The sequence below is a fragment of the Beta vulgaris genome, chromosome 5, assembly GCF_026745355.1.
Source record: "Beta vulgaris subsp. vulgaris cultivar EL10 chromosome 5, EL10.2, whole genome shotgun sequence".
Classification (NCBI taxonomy): Eukaryota; Viridiplantae; Streptophyta; class Magnoliopsida; order Caryophyllales; family Amaranthaceae; genus Beta; species Beta vulgaris.
In genome coordinates this window covers 58,885,477-58,906,061 of record NC_079206.1, presented here as the reverse complement: position 1 = coordinate 58,906,061, position 20,585 = coordinate 58,885,477, and the positions used below count along the sequence as shown (strand labels likewise).

General features: G+C 32.3%; 1 protein-coding gene across 1 annotated transcript; it reads left to right on the top strand.

Moving 5' to 3' along the window:
• Positions 1 to 8,485: 8,485 nt before the first annotated feature.
• Positions 8,486 to 16,386, top strand: LOC104894126 (calcium-dependent protein kinase 10). Its single transcript, XM_010680296.4, has 7 exons — positions 8,486 to 9,366; positions 10,589 to 10,732; positions 12,714 to 12,866; positions 14,579 to 14,694; positions 14,794 to 14,961; positions 15,221 to 15,451; positions 15,728 to 16,386. The coding sequence occupies exons 1-7, from the start codon at positions 8,724 to 8,726 to the stop codon at positions 15,899 to 15,901; spliced, it is 1,629 nt and encodes a 542-aa protein (XP_010678598.1). The 5' UTR covers positions 8,486 to 8,723; the 3' UTR covers positions 15,902 to 16,386.
• The last annotated feature ends 4,199 nt before the right edge of the window (positions 16,387 to 20,585 follow it).

The window sequence follows — 20,585 nt, the reverse complement described above, 5'->3', positions numbered from 1 at the left end:
AGTCACTGGATGGATTAAAGAATGTCATTATTAAATAGATTAAACTGGTTATGAAATAGATTAACCCAGTCCCTAAATAGATTAAACTAGTCACTATATGTCTATATTAGAAAAGTTGACATGTTCTCCTTTTAATATTGGGCTTGAACTGTGCTTAATTTTAAAATAAAATTAGGCCGCCGGATTAGTACTACTGATAATGTTATACCTTATTTTTGAATTTTACATAGAAGAAAAAGAAAATCAAAAGATAGATAGGCTGTAAAGTAAAATGAAAGCAACAGGAACTTTTTACTTGCAACAATCCCATGATTATGATCATCAAGCATAATTATGCACTCACGTTTGCTTACAACTTTTTGCTTCCCTAATTTTTGCATGAAATGATTATGTATGCTCCTTGTTACCTTTGCCAATCAGCCTTTACAGGGGTATAAACTTATGACGAAGTTGCATTTTTTTTGTGTGTGTATTGCACTACATTACTGCTCGATTTGTACACTTATATTTTGCATGACATGTATTGTATTAAATTTCTGCTTTTTAATCATGTCGGCCGAATACCTCGCATACTTGCATTTCGATATGCCCTATATACTCTATCATGAATCAAGGACCCTTAGATCTAATGGTATGTCTTCCTATCTTCCACATGAAAGACTAAGATTCAAATTTTGGTGGAAACAAAAATTCAATATTGTTGGAGGGGGGGGGGGTTTGTTGGGCTTGCTGGACCTTTGAGTGGCCCTGTGCGAGGGCAGACTATAGGTAATTCATCTTACCACGGGTTCCCGAAAGGGGACCAAGAAAAGTATATTCTATCACTAGCATTGAGCAAATGGCCAATTTTGGTGCAATATGAAAACTCTTCCTTTTTGGGTATTAATAGCTTACTAATTTGGCTTTTCAGGGTTAAAGAGATTTAAATGTGCCCAATACTAAATCTACTTTTTTTTATCGAGAAAATTTACATTAATTAATAACTGGAGTACAACCTAATGCTAATACAATCAAACATAAACAAACTAACAACAAGAGTTTTATTAGCTCGTATGTACTTTATGAAGAAAAAACTAACTATTACGTGTTTAGTGCAAATAAAGTTTGTCTTGAGCGATGGCGGGTGAGGTTGACTTACATGTCTTGATGAAAAAGACCTGATATAAGAGGGAGTATGTTGTGATACAAAACTCTGACGATCCTCAGAGAGAGATTGTCGCACGACAGCTAGTAGACCCCGATGTCCACTAAACGCTAAATTCCAAGGTCCTTGAAGAGAAACATACTCCTGCGATTCTACTGAATTAACTAACAATGAATTCACGTCCTTTGGTGACTTTTGACCCCGCTGTGACGGTACCCAAAGTTGAGTCTCATTAGACTGAAACTCTAAAGCCGTGGAGATTGAAGCTTGCTCCAAATCAAATTGGAATGCCTCCCACAAGATGCATTTTTTAGGTGTGATGACACCTGAAGCTATCACGAAAAATGGGGCGAGTTAGATTGATGAACTTTGCCCCACTTATGGATCCGAAGATCCAACCTCACAATCCCAAACCTAGAAGAATGACGCACAACATATCTGAATTTATAACCTCCTCTCATCTTAACCAACACTCGAATTTCTAAAGCGGCATAAATCCATGGCCACTCCAAGATCATTGGCTCTATTCACCAGGTTTCTTAGATCTTTCTTTGTCATAGGAAATCAAGAACCTTGCACTACCTACGATCACCACTAACGAACACCAAAGCACAACCAAACACAAAAAGGCAAGGGATATTAGATTTGAAAGTAACATACATTTAACAAAAGAAAAAAAAACTATAAGATTCAGAACACCACACCTTAAACTAGAAAACTCAAACATAAACCGGGGAGGGGGGAGGGGAGACACGACACAACTAGAGGAACAGGGAGAGGAGACATGACACAGCTAAGGGGGGGGGGAGGGGAGACACGACACCACCAGGGGAGGAGGGAAGACTCGGCGAGCAAAACGGAAAACAGAGATACATGGCTCGACATGCAAATCGACAAACAACCAAGGGAAAAGGGAAGATGCGCTAATTGACAACACTCGAGGGGAGAGAGAAAGGAGGTGCACAACCACCGAGGGAAGGGGATTCCATCCACAAAAGAGGGAACGAGGGGGATGGGGGAAGCTAACCTACGAATCAAACGACGAAGCTAGATATGTAACAGGGGATAGGCTCGTCGACGACTGGTAGAGCGATCGAGCACCAGCGAGCCTGGGGTGGCGGCTTTTAGGGTTTGAGAGTTGAGTTGCTAGGGTTTGTGAGAGAAGAGGTTAGAGAGAGAGAGTTTTTTTTATGTGAGCCCTTAATTTCTTAATCTATTTTTGTATCGTCCAATAATCACATTGAAGGAATATAATAAGATTTGGTTTTAAGAGCACTTGTTTTATTGATTATTAATATTTTTTTTATTACAAAATATCGGTCAAAATAATCTCACAATTTTGGCCACACAAAAAATCAAAGTTTCCTTTACATATTTATGGAAATTAACAACTATCGCCATAAATACTCTAATTATCATCCTGACAAACACGTAATAATAGTATTACAAGTAGTATATATCTGCTAGCTCTACTCTATAAACTCTAATCCAACCACTGCAATAAAAAGTTAGTTGATGAACTTGGCAAAAAGAGTTAATTAAAGTTATGTCTTGCCAAATTCAATAGCGAGAGTTGGTGAGAAAGAGCCAAAACAAGACACTAATAGCTTGTTGTAGTAACTTGCTAAAATATGCTTTTAGAAGTATATGAAAAAGAAGATGATATGTTACTCGTGGTCTAGGTCATCGGTCAAATAATGGTGCAGCTCATTAATAAGAGTATTTTCTACAGGTTAACAACTTCAACAAAACTCGTTTTTGTAGTCTTTGTTTTTTCTAGAAGATGTTTGACATCTGAAAACTAGAAACTTTCTTACAAAGAAATTCAAGTGTTGAGGCTGGATTTAGATGGATCATCAAGTACTATTTTGACTTCTATATGGAACCTTCTTCAATTAATTTGTACCTGTAAATATATATCATTAGATTATACTCTTACTTTGTTGAATCGATCTGGTCAATTGTTGTTTTTCTTTTACTAATAGTAATTATTCTTACTTATATTATACTTCATTGATCAAAGATCTGTATATCAATAATAAATGGTGATGATATAATAGAGCTTAAGATCATGAGTCAAATATATATTGTCTACGTGACTACTTTATGTAGATCTCTAAGGGCCTGTTCTCTTCGGCATAAAACAGCTGAACTGAACTGAACTGAACTTATCAAAGCTGAACTGAACTGAACTGAACTTATCGGAGCTGAACTGAACTGAACTTATCAGAGCTGAACTGAACTGAACTGAACTGAACTGAACTGAACTGAACTGAATTGAATTGAATTGAATTGAATTATATTACATTGAAATAAATTGAATGTAATAAATATATAAATAATATTTTAAACAATAATAATATGAATATTAAATAATAATTATAATGATAAGTAATAATAATGAATAATAATATAGTAGTATTTTGAATATTTTAAATGATAGTTATAAATAATAATATTAATAATCATAAATTATTAATAATAATAATAATTAATGATAGTAATGATAATTAATAATAATTATTTTATATTATTTGTATTAATATATTAATACTTGACGATGATATATAATAACAATAATATCTAAGAAGTAAATTAATATTACTATTTTAATAATTATATTTAATAACTTAAAAATATTTAGTAATAAAAATAATGATTGGGTTGGACCGCGAAAATTATACAATAAACCGTCTTGACGCGATTTGATTGGTTTATGGGCTAAAAAAAGTGGGTTTATTTGTGCTTTGACTTAAACCATGTTCCTCCTAATAATAATAGTAATAATAATTAGTAAAGCTACAATAAAAAAAATATATAGAAACAACAATAATAATAATAATAATAATAATAATACTTAATAGTAATGATATATATTTAAATAATAATAATAATAATAATAGTAATTAGTAAAATAAATTATACCAACATAATAATAATAATATTTAACAAAATGGTTATAAAAGAATAGAGCTGAACTGAACTGAACTGATCTGAACTGATCTGAACTGAACTGAACTGAACTTATTGGAGCTGAACTGAACTGAACTGAACTTATTGGAGCTGAACTGAACTGAACTGAACTTATTAGAGCTGAACTGAACTGAACTGAACTGAAAATAAGCTGGGGAGAACAGGCCCTAAGTGTAATAAAAAATATTGTTTGAAATTGGAATGCGGGAAAGGAATTTATAAATAAGACATGGTCTTTAGCCAAAATGAAAATGACATTAATCGGTCTAATAATGATCAAAAAGTATGGATTATCACTATATAATTTTACTAAATATGCTAAAAGTACTCACTCTGAGTAAATGGTATAAGGGTACATTTTTTTTCACCGTGACCTTAATTATTTGAATTTAACTCATCAGATCTAAATGGATTTAACTAGTCTTGATTTTACCTTATGTCTAAACTTAATTAAACCTGATCAACCCTAAATTACAAATTTTCATTTTTCAATCTAATCTATTGATGACATGATCAGTAAAATACACCTACATATAAATGATCAAGACGAATAATATTAGCCACGTCTAGCAAATGCGACTATTAAGCAATTGCTTCAATACCTATGTTGTAGTGTAAGACAAACCAACACATAAATAGATTTAGAATATGGTATGGCTAGCATACATTAGAACTCAGAAGTATGAAAGTATGGTTGGTTGAAATACTTAGAACTAGCATTTTTTGCACGCGATGCGTGCTTGAATTCTTTTTAAGACAGAAACTCGATTTTTTCCAACTTATATAAAAGTCAAAATTTGAACATTAGACATACAAAGTGTAATTATTTTTAGTTGCAAAATTTAATTAGTTTAGTCTCTGTCACTTAAGTCTCTCACCAGTCGCTTTTTTTTTTTCTTTTCAAGGTCAAAATTCTATGATTAAAATAGAAATTTTATTGAATTTATCTATGATTTCTAATATTATAATTTTTTTGTTGATTTTTAAATTAAGTACATTACTTCATATATTGTGAAGAAACTGGGACTTGGATTTCAAGTCAAATTTTTGTGAGTATGTATTGACGTTGTAGTGTATTGGTTGTAGTTTGTAAGTTAATTTTTTGGTTTTTGTAAAGTTTCATCATTTGAGTGTTTTGTATAATGTAAATTATGCAATTCTATGATTTAAGTTGACTTGTGAATGATTGTTATAATTTTATTTCCAGTATTTTTATTTGAATCTCCCTTTGGTTTGTAATTGGATTTGTAATTTAGAAAGGAAAAGGGGTAAAATAGTCTCTTCATTCGGGGATACTATATCCCCCTTCCCTTATATAATAGAGATATGTTGTACTTTAATTCTTGAATGATATTTTACATAAACCTTTTTACCTTGATAATTAATCGCTATTATATAATAGAAAGAGATAGGTCCAAATATATGTAAAAGTTTCATTATATATAGGAAACACTATAAAAAGTAAATAATTTTTTTCCTTGTCTAACTTCTAAATTATGATTTCACTACAAATACACCTCAGTTTTTTTTCCTTGTCTAACTTCTAAATTATGTTTGCACATTTATATTTAAAAATTTTCATCATTTCAATTTTTGTCCTTTTCTAAATTTTAACACTTTGAGCTTGAATTATATTTGAATTGAAGTTTTGATTTTTTTTCATAAATTTGATATTGGATTTTTTTTAGAAAAACAAAATCGTTACTTTTCGCAAATTAATTTAGTTTTTTTTTCTGAAAATGAATTTTTGCAAAAATTGTTCGCAAAAAGTTTGATATTGTTTTACTTTTCAAAATTTATTTCTGAACATGGAATTTTTGCAAAAGTTATGGGAAAAAATTTATATATTGGCATTTTTTTATAGAAAAAACTAAATTTGTTTTATACGAAAATGAATTAAATTTAAGTCTGATTGTATAAAAGCCCTTTTGAAGTCATTGTTGTCATCTCCATTTTTTTAACTACATAACAGTCAACTAATTTGCTATTGTTTATTTCAATTAATGTGAAATGATTTTGAAGGTTAAAGGAATTATGTACCTTTTTCGAAGTTCACAAATTGCCGATGGATGAATGTGTGATATCGCCGTCAAAATCTTATGTTTTTCTCAAATTTGTGTTTATAGGTAACTTTTGTGAGTATGTAATTGTGAATGGTTCTTGAGAACAATGATTTGTAAGTAAATTTTTGAAGTAAATGTTTTTGTATGTATTGACGTTCTAGGTTATTAGTTTTACTTTGTATGTTAATTTTAAGTTTTAATAAAGTTTCTGATTAAATTTGAGTGATTTGCGTGATTTTTATAACATGATTTTCTTAATTGTATGAGTGATTTGTAAAGTTTCTTCTTTTAAGTGATTTGTGAGTGAGTGTTGTAAATTAATTCTCGGTAGTTTTTTTTGAGTCCCGATTTTAATTTTGAGATTCCTTTTGTAATTTAGAAAGGGAAGGGGGGCAAAATAGTCAGTTCAAAAGAGGACACCATAGCTCACCCCTTCCCTTATATAATAGAGATAATTAGGGGTGGGAATGAGCCAATTTTTTTAAAAATTGGTCTTTGTGTAGCTTCTAGAATTAGGGGTGGGAATATACCCTATTCGGGCTGGGCTCGGCTATTCCCACCCCTAGAAGGTTACCTAACTAAAATTATGTTGTGAACCCAAAAAACATTTCACACTCAATTATTCTTGGAAGTTTTTCGGTATATACCCTTTGCAAAGTTTCCTAGTAAGATAGACATAATTTCCAAAGTGGAATAATGCTTTAAGTTTGGTAAGTATCTTAATTATAGCGTGATCCATCTGCCCAAATGAATACTCTACTAATCCTATCAATTATTTTTTATGAGTACATGACTTTGATTCTATGTTAGGGAAACTAATTAAGAGGCCCCACTTTCTTTTTGACCAATTCTACTATTCTAGCTACTCCACCCATACTATACACACTAAATCAAAAGTCCAAAACCTTCAACTAAAAATTATTCCTTCCGCAACCCTAATTATGCATAAAAAAATATTCCTCCCATTTGGAAAAAAAGAGTATTAGAATCCTCTAAAATTTGACTTTCATCAATACGAATTCAACTAATATGAAAATGTCTTAACTTCACTCTTTTTCTTACAATTTTCTGTTTTCTCCCCCAAACTTTTGGTAGTATATAAGAAGCTATACAAAGACCAATTCTAGAGAAACCAATTCTAGTAAACGAATTCAAACAATATCCTTGTCGAATAAGATTGATAACGAAGAAATAATATCAATATTTTGACGAATTGCAAAAGAAATGCACAAATTAATTATTTCACTTCCAACTGAACTAATAGGCCATTTATATTGAAAACAGTCCACATACATTTACTCAATAGAAGAATAAATTGTTTGATTTAACATAAACAGTTTTAAACACAAATCAAATAGAGACATTATTACAAAATTGTAATGTTAGATAGATAAATTTTACCTTCATTTTCTACCTGAATAATGTTGGACCTAGTCAGGCATAATTTTGGATTGACATGATATGAGCCCACTACTAGCTCAAGCCGACTCATACGACACACAATATTGGACCGTTAATGGATATAATCTTCAAAACTCGACACGAGCTTGGTACAAGAACGACAACGTGACCCACATGTCCGCCAACTCATTTTTAATCAAAAAAAGAAACAATAACTTTTTCCTCCACTAATTTTTTATTGCAACATATCTTTTATGGTACAAATTGACAAAATTTTGACCATATACTTATTCAAATACGATCATAATTAATTATCAAGTGAGATACTATTGGATTTATCTCAATTTGCATCAAATATCAACGTAATTAACAATTTTAACAATCGAAATTCCCATTATTACAATCCATAATAACGATATCTTGCAACTGAAAGAAGAAAAAAAAAGAAATATCATTCTTAAGGGACTCAACCTAGTAGTTTTGTACTCTACATCTATGTATATAATTATTTTTTTTTCTAAGGTAAGATAAAGGAGACTCACTTGAGGAGAAATAACAAGAAACCCTCAAATAAGTCTCATAAAATAGATCCTTTAAATCTAAAAAATATCAAATATAAAGTATGAAGCGATATCAGTATTCAATCTCCTCAACCTCAAATATAGAATAAAAATCCTGCTAAGGAGTATTACCTTAAACCACTTGTTCCACCTTAATACAAAAACAAGTTACTCTTACTCCCTTTTAGTATTGCCAAAATTGAAAAAGAGTGCAACTTTCTTATACCTCTACCAAAAAAATAAAAATATCTAGCAGAAGTCTTATCCAACACCCTTCTTTGATAACGCCTACTAATCTAACTTTTTTTCATTACTTTAACCAAACAATATGTCACCAACTTTTGTTATTTTTTGAATAACCCCATTTTTCTCCTCAACTGACCCCGCCTTCCCTCCCTCATTTCTCAACTCCCCCAAACTTTTCTCTCTCTCTCCTCCTCCTCTCAATCAACAACAACAACAAAGTGATCAAACTCTCACCTTCACCCCCTTCCCTCCTAAATTTTCATATGAACGCGTACATCTCGGATTGTAATAACTCTTTAATCGAATTCATATAACTTCATACTTATAATATATTCAATGGGAAACTGCAACGCTTGTATTAGACCAGAAGAACTCAGCAAACAAACCCCAAAAACAAACAAGAAAAAAACACGTCCCAACCCATTCGCAGCCTCAAATAACCAACCTCAACCTGCACCCGTCCGAGTCCTCAAGGACATTATCCCCGCAGTCGGGCCTCGTATCAGCGACAAATATGTGATCGGCCGAGAGCTCGGCCGAGGTGAATTTGGTGTTACATATTTATGTACTGATCGCGAGACGAAAGATCGTCTCGCGGTTAAATCAATATCAAAGAGGAAGCTTCGAACTGCAATTGATGTTGAAGATGTAAGAAGAGAAGTAGCTATTATGTCTACACTTCCAGTTCATCCTAATATAGTTAGACTTAAAGCTGTTTATGAAGATAATGAAGCTGTTCATTTGGTTATGGAGTTGTGTGAAGGTGGTGAATTGTTTGATAGGATTGTTGCGCGTGGACATTATTCTGAACGTGCTGCTGCTACGGTTGCTAAAACGGTTGCGGAAGTTGTTAAGATGTGTCATGATAATGGTGTTATGCATAGAGATTTGAAACCTGAGAATTTCTTGTTTGCTAATAAGAAAGAGAATTCTCCTCTTAAAGCTATTGATTTTGGTCTCTCTGTTTTCTTCCGACCTGGTGGGTACTCTTACTATTTACTCATTTTTTTTCTGAAATAATTGAAACATTTTTTTTTTTTACGTAATGTTGAAATTCATTAAATGTCCACTTATGAGTGTCTGGAGAAATAGGAGAGAATAAACCACTTTATAAAATTCCTTCTGTCACCAATTGCTTTTCGGATGGAACCTCCTAGCTTGTAAGTGAACTAAATTCTCCTCCTCTTTATTGGGTTACCCAGACCCTTTTTCATATAATTTGAAATTTAACACGTGAGAACACTTTTGTTAGAAATGATTCTAAATAGAACGGAGAAAGTATATACTTTTGTTTTGTTTACGTTGCTGAAATTCCAACTGTTTTCGTGCTATATAGTTTTAGATGTGATCTTACTTGTTAGTACTATTTCAAAAGTTTACTAGTACAAACATTTTACTAGTTTGATCAAGTATTATATGAGGAAGGGATGTCCAGTTTATAATGGTTGTTTTTTTGTTAGATTGGGGAACAATTGGGGAGATCATTTGGGACTGATTTGTTAGATTTGATAAATGGTGTGATTTGATCGATGAGATGTCCTAAGGAACATTTGTTTATTATTTTTGTAAAAAAATGGATTAATCCGTACGTAAATATGTTAGAAAAATTAGCCTAGCAAAATTGGTTGGTAATTAGGTCAATAATCATGATGTAAGTAATAACATTGATATAAAATTGAATTGTTGGGTCTTATCTTCTTAACTTTGAAGCTTCAATGTTGTCCAAAATACTGTAATAAGGTCTGTCAACCACTTATCTTTCTAATTGTTATGTTATATTATGTTATGTTATGTTATGTTATGATATAATATGATACCGACAACGTTATGTTTATAATGATGTATCAAGAAATCTGAGTCCTTCATTATTTATCCAAATAATATTTATCCGATCTAATAATTATTTAGTCATTTAGCTGAATATTGATCTAATCTCAGTTCACTTTTCTGATTTGAATATATATTTGACTAGAATAATGGAATATTATATAGCCTCGTTTATTTAGACTAAATTGATGTTAATCAGTTTCAAAAAAATTTAAAAGAGACGGTCTAATTTTAATATAAAAGTACATCTAGTCACTAAATGGATTAAACTAGTCACTGAAAGAAATTAACCTATTTATTATTGAACTTATTCTCTTTTTAAAAATAAACGATCTCTTACCGACAAATTCAATTACTTTTGGGTAATAAAACAGGAGAAAGGTTCACAGAGATAGTGGGGAGCCCATACTACATGGCCCCAGAAGTGTTGAGGAGAAATTATGGGCCAGAGGTGGATGTGTGGAGTGCTGGAGTTATATTGTACATTCTTCTTTGCGGGGTTCCTCCTTTTTGGGCAGGTATAATATATATTGTTTGCCACCTATTTTCATCATGTTCTTTACTCATCACCACTTCACTAACTTTTGTTGGAAATCATAAACTATTGTTTATAGAAATTTATGTTTTATTATGTTGGAATTGAGAAAAGTTAAGGATTAAGAATCAAATTATTGGTAACCATCTACTATAGGTAGCTAGGTATTACACTTTATTTACACATGATATAAAGTACATTAGTTTTCATCTCCATGCAATGCATTATGTATACATTTGTTGTAAGAGGGCCTACCAATTAGCTCTCTTTTTTTTTCATAGTTGGGGACACATTATTGGAAATTTGGTTTAAAAGATTATGAATTTCTTGAGGAGTTTGGAGAAAAGGTATAATGGCTTTGGGTCAAGACCATATAAATTTGAACTTCTTTTTTGCTGAACTTTCTTTTTAAGACAAGGAGAATATCTTTATAAGGAAGGAAGAACTGGGGATTCCGGATTCTTCTTGTAAGGGGTGAGAATCGAACCCCTATCACAGAGGTGGAAGGAGTTTTTTGCAACCGCTAGGCCAACCTTGATATCCTCTACCTTCTTTGCTAAACTATAGTATGTTTCATGTCATGTAATATAAAAATAATAATTTTTTTATGAAAGATTCTTTCTTATCCTTAAGTGATTATTAGTTGGACCATAATCCATACTAACTTATCATAAAATAGGTTTAGAAATTTATATATATGATATTCATTGTGCTAAAAACATTTTTTTTAAAAAAAAAACTTGATACTATATGAAATTATTTGTATTAGTTGGTGCAACAATTTAAGTCAACAGTTGGATGCAATCCTTAGAACAATAGTAACCATAATTTAACTCATTTGCTAAACAACGCCCTAAAATTTCCTAGTAACGCCCTAAATACAGTATTTTTATACTGTATTTATATACTCCCCTAAACCCTCCTCCAATTTCAAAAGTCCAACTTTCCAGTTTCCGGTACACCACCACCACCATCATCTTCTTCTCCACCGAACCACCAACACCACCATACCCCGACACACCACTACCACCACCTTCTCCACGGCACCACCACCACCACCATCTTTTTTCCACGGCACCACCACCACCACCATCTTTTTTCCACGACACCACCACCACCATCATCATGTTTTTTTTCGTTTTAAAAAAAAAATCAGAAAAAGGGGCGCTCACCAAGGACGCCCCACCATAGGTGGAGGCGTCCTTGGCAGGCGCTCCACCACATGGTGAGGCGCCTGCCAAGGACGCCTCCACCGGTGGTGGGGCGTCCTTGGTGGGCGCCCCTTTTTTTCTGAATTTTTTTTTAAAAAAATAAGAGAGGCGTCCACCAAGGACGCCCCACCACCGGTGGAGGCGTCCTTGGCAGGCGCCTCACCATGTGGTGGAGCGCCTGCCAAGGACGCCTCCCTTATTTTTTTTTAAAAAAAATTCAGAAAAATTTCAGGAAAAACAGAGGAGAGTTGCTTAATCCCACAAGCCACAATATACTTCATATCCCCTTTTTTGGTGCTATAAATCTGGTGAATTTTTGCTAGCTATTTTTTCTTCTTGAAGTGGTGAACTTTACTGTGGAAATAAAATAAGGATGATAAAGTTATATGAGGTGGTGAAAGAGGACGAAGTGAGAGAGAGCATCTGAGCTCCTTTGTGTATTTGTCTGATTCAGGGTGTGGGTGTGGCGAGTGGCGACCAAGAGTGAGTCTCCACCCACCTTATAAAAGCCGTCAAGGGGAGGACGCCCACCAAGGAAATGCCCTAAAAACAATAAAAGGGAGCCCACCTTATAAAAATACAGTAAAAGGTCATACCATAGAAATGCAAAGTATATAAATACAGTATAAAAATACTGTATTTAGGGCGTTAGTAGGAAATTTTAGGGCGTCGTTTAGCAAAGCCCGTGTTGCTTTAATTATACATTATGACTATATAAAATTATAATTTTGTACACTTAATTTTGGATGGCAGAGACCGAGCAAGGTGTTGCTTTGGCAATATTGCGGGGGACGATCGATTTTAAAAGGGAACCATGGCCTCAAATATCTGAAAGTGCCAAGAGCCTTGTCAAACAAATGTTGGATTCAGACCCTAAAAAACGATTGACTGCTCAACAAGTTCTTGGTGAGTCTTTTTTTTTGCTGCTTCTTGTTCATTTTTCTTTCCTCGCGGTAGAATATAAAACCAATCTTGAGGCTCGAATAATTTTATAAAACTTTTGGCTAAGTTGGACCTCTTACACTTACATTATCTTTGACTTTTTATGTCACTCTGAAAAGTATCTTGTTACGAATTTACTATCTAGTTTATGTTAATGGACCCAATACCCCAAAGTCATACCCCTTGTATTTACCAATTTACCCCTCTTGAATTGTGAATTGCCGGGGATTTAGCAAATTAGGTAACACTGGGAACAAACATTCATTCTTTCACATTGGTTCTTCTCCACTTGTAGTTTCTACAATGGTTAAGAGCTTCTGATGCACAAATTGCTTGCACAAAATGTTGTTTTCTCAATATCTGAGAGATAGTATTGTGTACTATTACTTGGATATGGACTGTTGACAAAGCAACATGCTTTAATTTGTCTTTACTCTTGCATTCCTTGCCCCTCGTCAATATTACTGATTCATTGAATGTTACCCCTACATGCTAATGTCATTGTTCCCATTCTTGGTTTCAATTATCATCATTTTTCTGTCTTTCTCTATCATTGAGAAAATTGCCATGTACTCACGCTGTCCATATAAGTTTTGCCTAATTTCCTTCCTAGTTTGTCGCGCTATTCTAAAAATGACAACGTGGACCATAACTTTACTTTCACATTTATTCTATTTAGTTCCATCACTTCGTCTTTCTAGTTTTCCATTTAACCAAAAATTAATAAATAAAAAGGGATGGAGCGAGTATTGTTTTTCAGTCTTCTTGTAAATCGGATGGATCTTCAAACACGTAATATATACGATCTCCCGACCCACTACAAGTTACACAGTAATACTTATGTGATACGAAGAAGAAATACAAATAGGACTTGGTTGATGACAAGTACTATTCCCAAAAAGAGTTTGTATTTTGAATATATCTCAAGAACACAAGAAGAATTTCAGAGAAACCTTCTCTAAGCAAGTATGAGAATGATAAGATCTATTCTCTACATATGGCATTCCAACAAATAATACAAGCAAAAATACACAGGAAAGGTGTCTGAAACAACAAACAAGGTGTTGTTTAGCACCAAAGACACTAGAAAAACGTGAAAAATCACGTCAGTTGCATATGGTGCGTGTTCACTATATTAACAGGTGTGCCCGCACCTCTTATGTGTGGGGGAATCAGATCATTTGTGTGGGAGCACAACAGTTCCTGCCTTACGAGTTTTTCCTACATACAACTAGGTGCGCGCGCACCATTACAAGTGGTGCAGGAGCACCTAATCAATCTGAAAAACTTCAATTAATCCTCTGAATTTATGTTACACTTAATTAAACTAGTGTAACAACATCATGTGCACACCTAACGAACACATCTAACTATAAATGTTCCAACATTATAGCACAAAAGTGTAACTCTCTAAGTACAATTCACAGTTACTATCACCTCAATATTCAAGAGCTCCAAACTGCTTGAAAATTTGACAAATGAAGAACACTGCTTGTAAGAAATGAGCTTGGAGCAGTTGGCCAAGCTTCTAAATTCCATGGGCTCCCTGGGTGGGCTACATTGTCTTATCTAAAATATAAAAGAAATATTATGCTTCTCTATTTTTCCCTTTCTTGAATGTCTTTGAGCATTTAGATGTTGGATTAAACTGATTCAAAGTTGCATCTCTTATGTAGAACACCCATGGATACAGAACGCAAAGAAAGCTCCTAATGTCCCATTGGGAGATATTGTCAGGACAAGACTCAAGCAGTTTGCTGGGATGAACAGATTTAAGAAGAGGGTGCTGAGGGTAAAGATATTCTTAAAACATTCTAAATTTTCGATTACTAGCAGCATTTGGAATGACCCTAACAATGGCTGAATAAACTTATCAATTACAATGATGTAGGTTATTGCTGAACATTTAACTGTTGAAGAGGTAGAAATTATCAGAGATATGTTCATGCTGATGGATACTGATCGCGATGGAAGGGTAACCTATGATGAATTGAGGGCTGGTCTCCGAAAGGTTGGTTCCCAGCTCGGCGAGCCAGAGATAAAGCTCCTCATGGAAGTGGTAAGTTCTCATTGAAATCTGCCTAGCCCCCTTGTCATGTTACCATTTTGTGAAAAGCATATACTGATAAGAATTTACTCTATTTTGTTTGTATTGTGACATAACATTCTGATTATGCTTATAATGAAAGGCTCTCCATATGTTTTCTGGCCTTCACAACCTTATTGATCATTTACATAATGAAATCTGCTTCTACTGAGAAAATTTTAGTTTTCTCTCCTTTGGCGATTGCTGATATTATGTAGAACTTTCTGTTCAGGCTGATGTTGACGGGAATGGTTACTTGGACTATGGGGAGTTTGTAGCAGTGACAATTCACTTGCAAAAAATGGAGAATGATGAACACTTTCACCGAGCATTCATGTATTTCGACAAAGATGGAAGTGGTTACATTGAGTTAGATGAGCTTCGAGATGCCTTAGCTGACGAATCAGCTGAAACTGATGCGGATATTTTAACTGAGATCATGCGTGAAGTTGATACCGACAAGGTTTCTAAGCTCTATCCTTCCGTCTCTTCTTGCTTTTTGATAGAATATAGATCTATTCCTGGGGCCTCAACCATCTTAAGCTGATGGGAGAGGCCCACCTGACGCTAATGCTGGCTCTTGATACCATGTCAAAGGACCAACTCAACCAAAAGCTTAAGCTGATAGTTGAGGGTCCAGGAATAGATCTATACTCTATCACTTTTGTCCATATCAGAAGCGTAAAAACTATTATCAGTACAGTTTTTCTGACATACTCTGAATTTCTATATTTCCTAGGATGGTCGAATAAGTTACGAGGAATTCGTAGCAATGATGAAAACCGGGACTGATTGGAGGAAGGCTTCTAGGCAGTACTCAAGAGAAAGATTCAAGAGTTTGAGTCTTAACTTGATGAAAGATGGTTCACTACAACTTCACGATGGAATGACTGGCCAAGCTGTTGTGGTATAAATATATGATCAAAATGATTTAAGAGTTTGCTCCTTTTTGTTCACTTCTTGATCTAATTTGATCTCTTAAAACGCGCCAATGTACGTATGATCGAACTCTCTATTTCACTAATGGAGGTGCATCACAATAAGATTGGCAAATATCAGTCTTGGATTACATCTTCTCAAGTGTGAATTAATATGGAGAATGCTGAGTTTTGGGTTGATTAGTTTTGAATTGTAAGAAGTTTCTCAACATATAGGGAGTCTGAATTTTACTTTATTTATACTCTCATCTTGTATTTTCTTGTATATTTCTTTTTGTTTTTCTCTTTGAATGGTGTCAAATTTGGTACGCCATACTTCTTTCTGTATAGAGATTCAAGTTTTTTTTGGGCTTGTATTATCAATTGTCTATTGAGTTTCTGTATTTCTCCTGTGCCTGAATTATTCAGGCATATTTTATGTATTTTGATCATAGATAGTAATACTTAGAAATTTTTTCAATTACCTTTCTACAAAGAATGTTCAAAGTAAATATTCTCTAACTTTGCATCAATGATAAGTAATTTTTATTCGACATTGGATGTCTAAATGGTCCAAATTTTACATTTCTGATTGATTCTCCCTTATTACCTTATTATATGAATAGTAAGTAGTAGGATAATTTTTACGCTTATTACAACAAATTTAAGGATAGAAAGTTAGAACTTATTGTCTCTAAACTATTAAATTTGTTGTAATTACCTCACTATGAAGAGTAAATAGTAGGTTTTCTTAAAGGAGAAAGATAAAATTTATTAATTGAAAGCTATAAGGCATTTACAGTTGATATTAAAGAAAAACAAAAAACACAACCTAACTTGATCAAATAAAGTTCTTCTACCATATAATTATGATAATAATGAAATCTGACAATGAAGCATATTTGAAAAGAAAACTCTTTGTTGGACTATAAAAATAGTGTACAAAAACCCAATATTGATTGCAAATTTGTACAACAAATCATCAATTCAAATTTGATTTTAAGGGTCTAATAATTTACCAACTCACCTTGATATTAAGAAAGTGACTTCTATAATATGACGATTATTATTTAGGGTGCGTTCTATTCAACTTAGGGTGCGTTCTGTTCAACTTAAAAAATTAAGTTTCAGGTCCAATAAGTTCAGATAAGTTCAGATAAGTTCAGATAAGTTGCAATAAGGTCTAATAAGTGCAATAAGTTCCAATAAGGTCTAATAAGGTCCAATAAGTTCCAATCAGGTGCAATAATTTCAATCAGGTGCAATAAGCTCCAATCAGGTCTAATAAGGTTCAATAAGTTCCAATCAGGTCTAATAAGGTCCAATAAGGTCCAAATAGTCAATGTTTAATAAACATTTGTATTATTGTCCACTATTTCGTTATTCATAATTTCATATCACTATTAGCGGATTATGTTATTATTAGAATTATAATTAAAGTACCACAATGATATATAGTATTATACTTGTATTAGTGTCTATTATTTTATTATTTATTTGTATTATGTCTATTATTTTATTATTTATTTGTATTATGTCTATTATTTTATTATTCATATTACTATTAGCTGATTATGTTATTTATTAGAATTTTTATTAAAGTACCACAATGTATAGTATTATACTTGTATTATTGTCTATTATTTGATTATTCATATTGCTATTGAATAATATTATAATCATGGTCAAATAATTAAGGTTAACATAATAATAATAATAATAATAATATAATAATAATATAATAATAATAATAATAATAATAATAATAATAATAATAATAATAATTACATAATAATAATTAAGGTTAACAATAATTATAATCATGGTCAAATAATTAAGGTTAACAATAATAATAATAATAATTACATAATAATAATTAAGGTTAACAATAATAATAATGATTATTAATTTTTTGATTTTCTACTAGTGTTTTATAAAATTAAAACAACACTATTAGATATATTAGTGATGAAATCATGTATAGGCAAATAATAAATAGTAATTTTTTTGTTAAATTAATTATCATAAGAGATAATTAATAATCATTATTTTTAAAGGACGAATTATAATAATTATTATTCCATAAAAAATTTTGAGGGGTAGTATTTACGTTAGTGGTAATATTTATGTTATTCATGGTCAATATTTTTGTCTAATAAGGTCAAATAAGTTTCAATCAGGTTTAATAAGGTCTAATAAGTTTCAATCAGGTCCAATAAGGTCTAATAAATTTCAATCAGGGTCAATAAGTTCCAATAAGGTCCAATAAGGTCAATCAGATTCAATCAGGTCCAATAAGTTCCAATCAGGTTCAATCAGGTCCAATAAGTTGAATCAGGTGCAATCAGGTCCAATCAGGTTTAATAAGTTCCAATAAGTTCAGTTCAGGTTCAATAAGTTCAGTTCAGATAAGTTCCAATAAGTTCAGGTCCAATAAGTTGAATAGAACGCACCCTTATTGGCCCTGAACTTATTGGACCTTATCTGAACTGAACTTATTGAACCTGAACTGAACTTATTGGAACTTATTAAACCTGATTGGACCTGATTCAACTTATTGGACCTGATTGAACCTGATTTGAACTTATTGGACCTTATTGGAACTTATTGACCTTATTGAAACTTATTAGACCTTATTGGCCCTGATTGAAACTTATTAGACCTTATTGGACCTGATTGAAACTTATTAGACCTTATTGGACCTGATTGAAAGTTATTTGACCTTATTAGACAAAAATATTGACCATGAATAACATATATATTATCACTAACGTAAATACTACCCCTCAAAATTTTTTATGGAGTAATAATTATTATAATTCATCCTTTAAAAAGTAATGATTATTAATTATCTCTTATGATAATTAATTTAACAAAAAAAATATACTATTTATATATTTGCCTATATATAACTTTCACCACTAATATATCTAATAGTCTTGTTTTGATTTTATAAAACACTAGTAGAAAATCAAAAATTAATTAACATTTATTGCTAACCTTTATAGCTCCAAAATCTAAATGAGTTGTCTCTGGTAACCTAATGACCTTGTCCTAGTTTTCTTGGGTCTACCTCTTCATGCTTCCGAAATGCAATCTCTCAAAAAACCACAAATGAAATAGTATAGAATAATAATCATGATTATAATATTATTTAATAGCAATATGAATAATCAAATAATAGACATTAATACAAGTATAATATTATATATGTGGTACTTTAATAAAAAATTCTAATAATGACATAATCAGCTAATAGTAATATGAATAATAAAATAATAGACATAATACAAATATATAATAAAATAATAGACATAATACAAATAAATAATAGAATAATAGACACTAATACAAGTATAATACTATATAATCATTGTGGTACTGACAGGCTAAAGTCTTATCACCTTATCAAAAGTAATCCTAAAGTCCTCTAACAAATAGTAGTCAGAGAAGTAGGGTCGAATCCACAGAGAAACAGTGTTCTTTTTCCTAATTGTCAGTCAAATCTAGAGTATAGAAACGAGTGTTTGTGAGTAATTATACTAAACTAGACTATAACTATATCAAGAATTATCAATAATAAAAAGTCTAGGGCATAGGTTCACCAATGATCAATATTTCGGGATGAAACACAAAAATCAACAATTAATAATGCAGTTAAATGGATTGATTCGCTCTCTCAAGTCTAAATCAATCATAGAACGGTATTAACAGGCTATCGCAATTTATTAATACCAACTCTACCTATTGAAACTAGCCTTAATATCAAGTTTATACCTCTCGGCGCATAACCTAATATTGCAATACTATAACAATCAAATCTAGCCAAATTGGATTGAATAGATATAAAAACATTCAATAGGAATCAACATGCATCAATAAAAATCGATACTTTAATTAAACATCCCTTCCTAATTGATCATGGATCCCCCTAAACCCTAGAAATAGACTACTCAATCATAATTGGGGAGAACATATTCATAATTAAATAAGCAAACATGAATTAATAATAAAGGATTGAATAGGAATAAGAAGAGAAAAGAAATAATACCAATTGTAGAACCAATCTTGCAAAAATCAAAGCTTCTCTTGAATTCAATGTAATTGGGGAAAAAGCAAAACTAGGGTTCTTCACTAATTGAGAGAAAAAGAGTTCTAATCTTTAATGAATTAATGATGGAAAAAACAAAATAGAAAATAAGATGGAAATAATAATATTCCCTTGAGTCTTTAACCTTTCTATTTCCTAAAACAACTAGAAAAATAGAGTCTAATTCGTCAAAAGATAAAGCCTTATTCGACTAGGAAACCCGGAATAACCCGCGGCCGCGGGTTTTCGGGCTGCTAAACAGCGTCAACTTGTAAAGACCATATCTCCCAACTTAGAAGTCGTATCGGGGCGTGTAATATACCGTTGGAAAGCTCTTCAAGTCTAGTTTCTAACCCCACTAGAATCACTAAATTCCGACCTCTGGATAATGAGTTATGATCAAAAGAGTGCACATGACTCAATTTCCATACTTCTTTTAATATGTTTCCGCTATGTTTGAGTTGCAATCCGACTCGAAGACGCCCTTTGGACTCCTCATTTGACTTAGCTCCTTCCTAGATGCTTCTCGTGCTTAAGCTTGTCCAATAATACTCCAATTGTGTTCTCAATACCTGAAAACTATCAAAAAC

Excerpts from the sequence above, each read along its gene's own strand:
- LOC104894126 (XM_010680296.4), top strand. The coding sequence starts at position 8,724 with ATGGGAAACTGCAACGCTTGTATTAGACCAGAAGAACTCAGCAAACAA. Across the intron at positions 14,962-15,220 it reads TAAAGCTCCTCATGGAAGTG|GCTGATGTTGACGGGAATGG; the intron begins GTAAGTTCTCAT and ends CTTTCTGTTCAG. Across the intron at positions 15,452-15,727 it reads GTGAAGTTGATACCGACAAG|GATGGTCGAATAAGTTACGA; the intron begins GTTTCTAAGCTC and ends TATATTTCCTAG.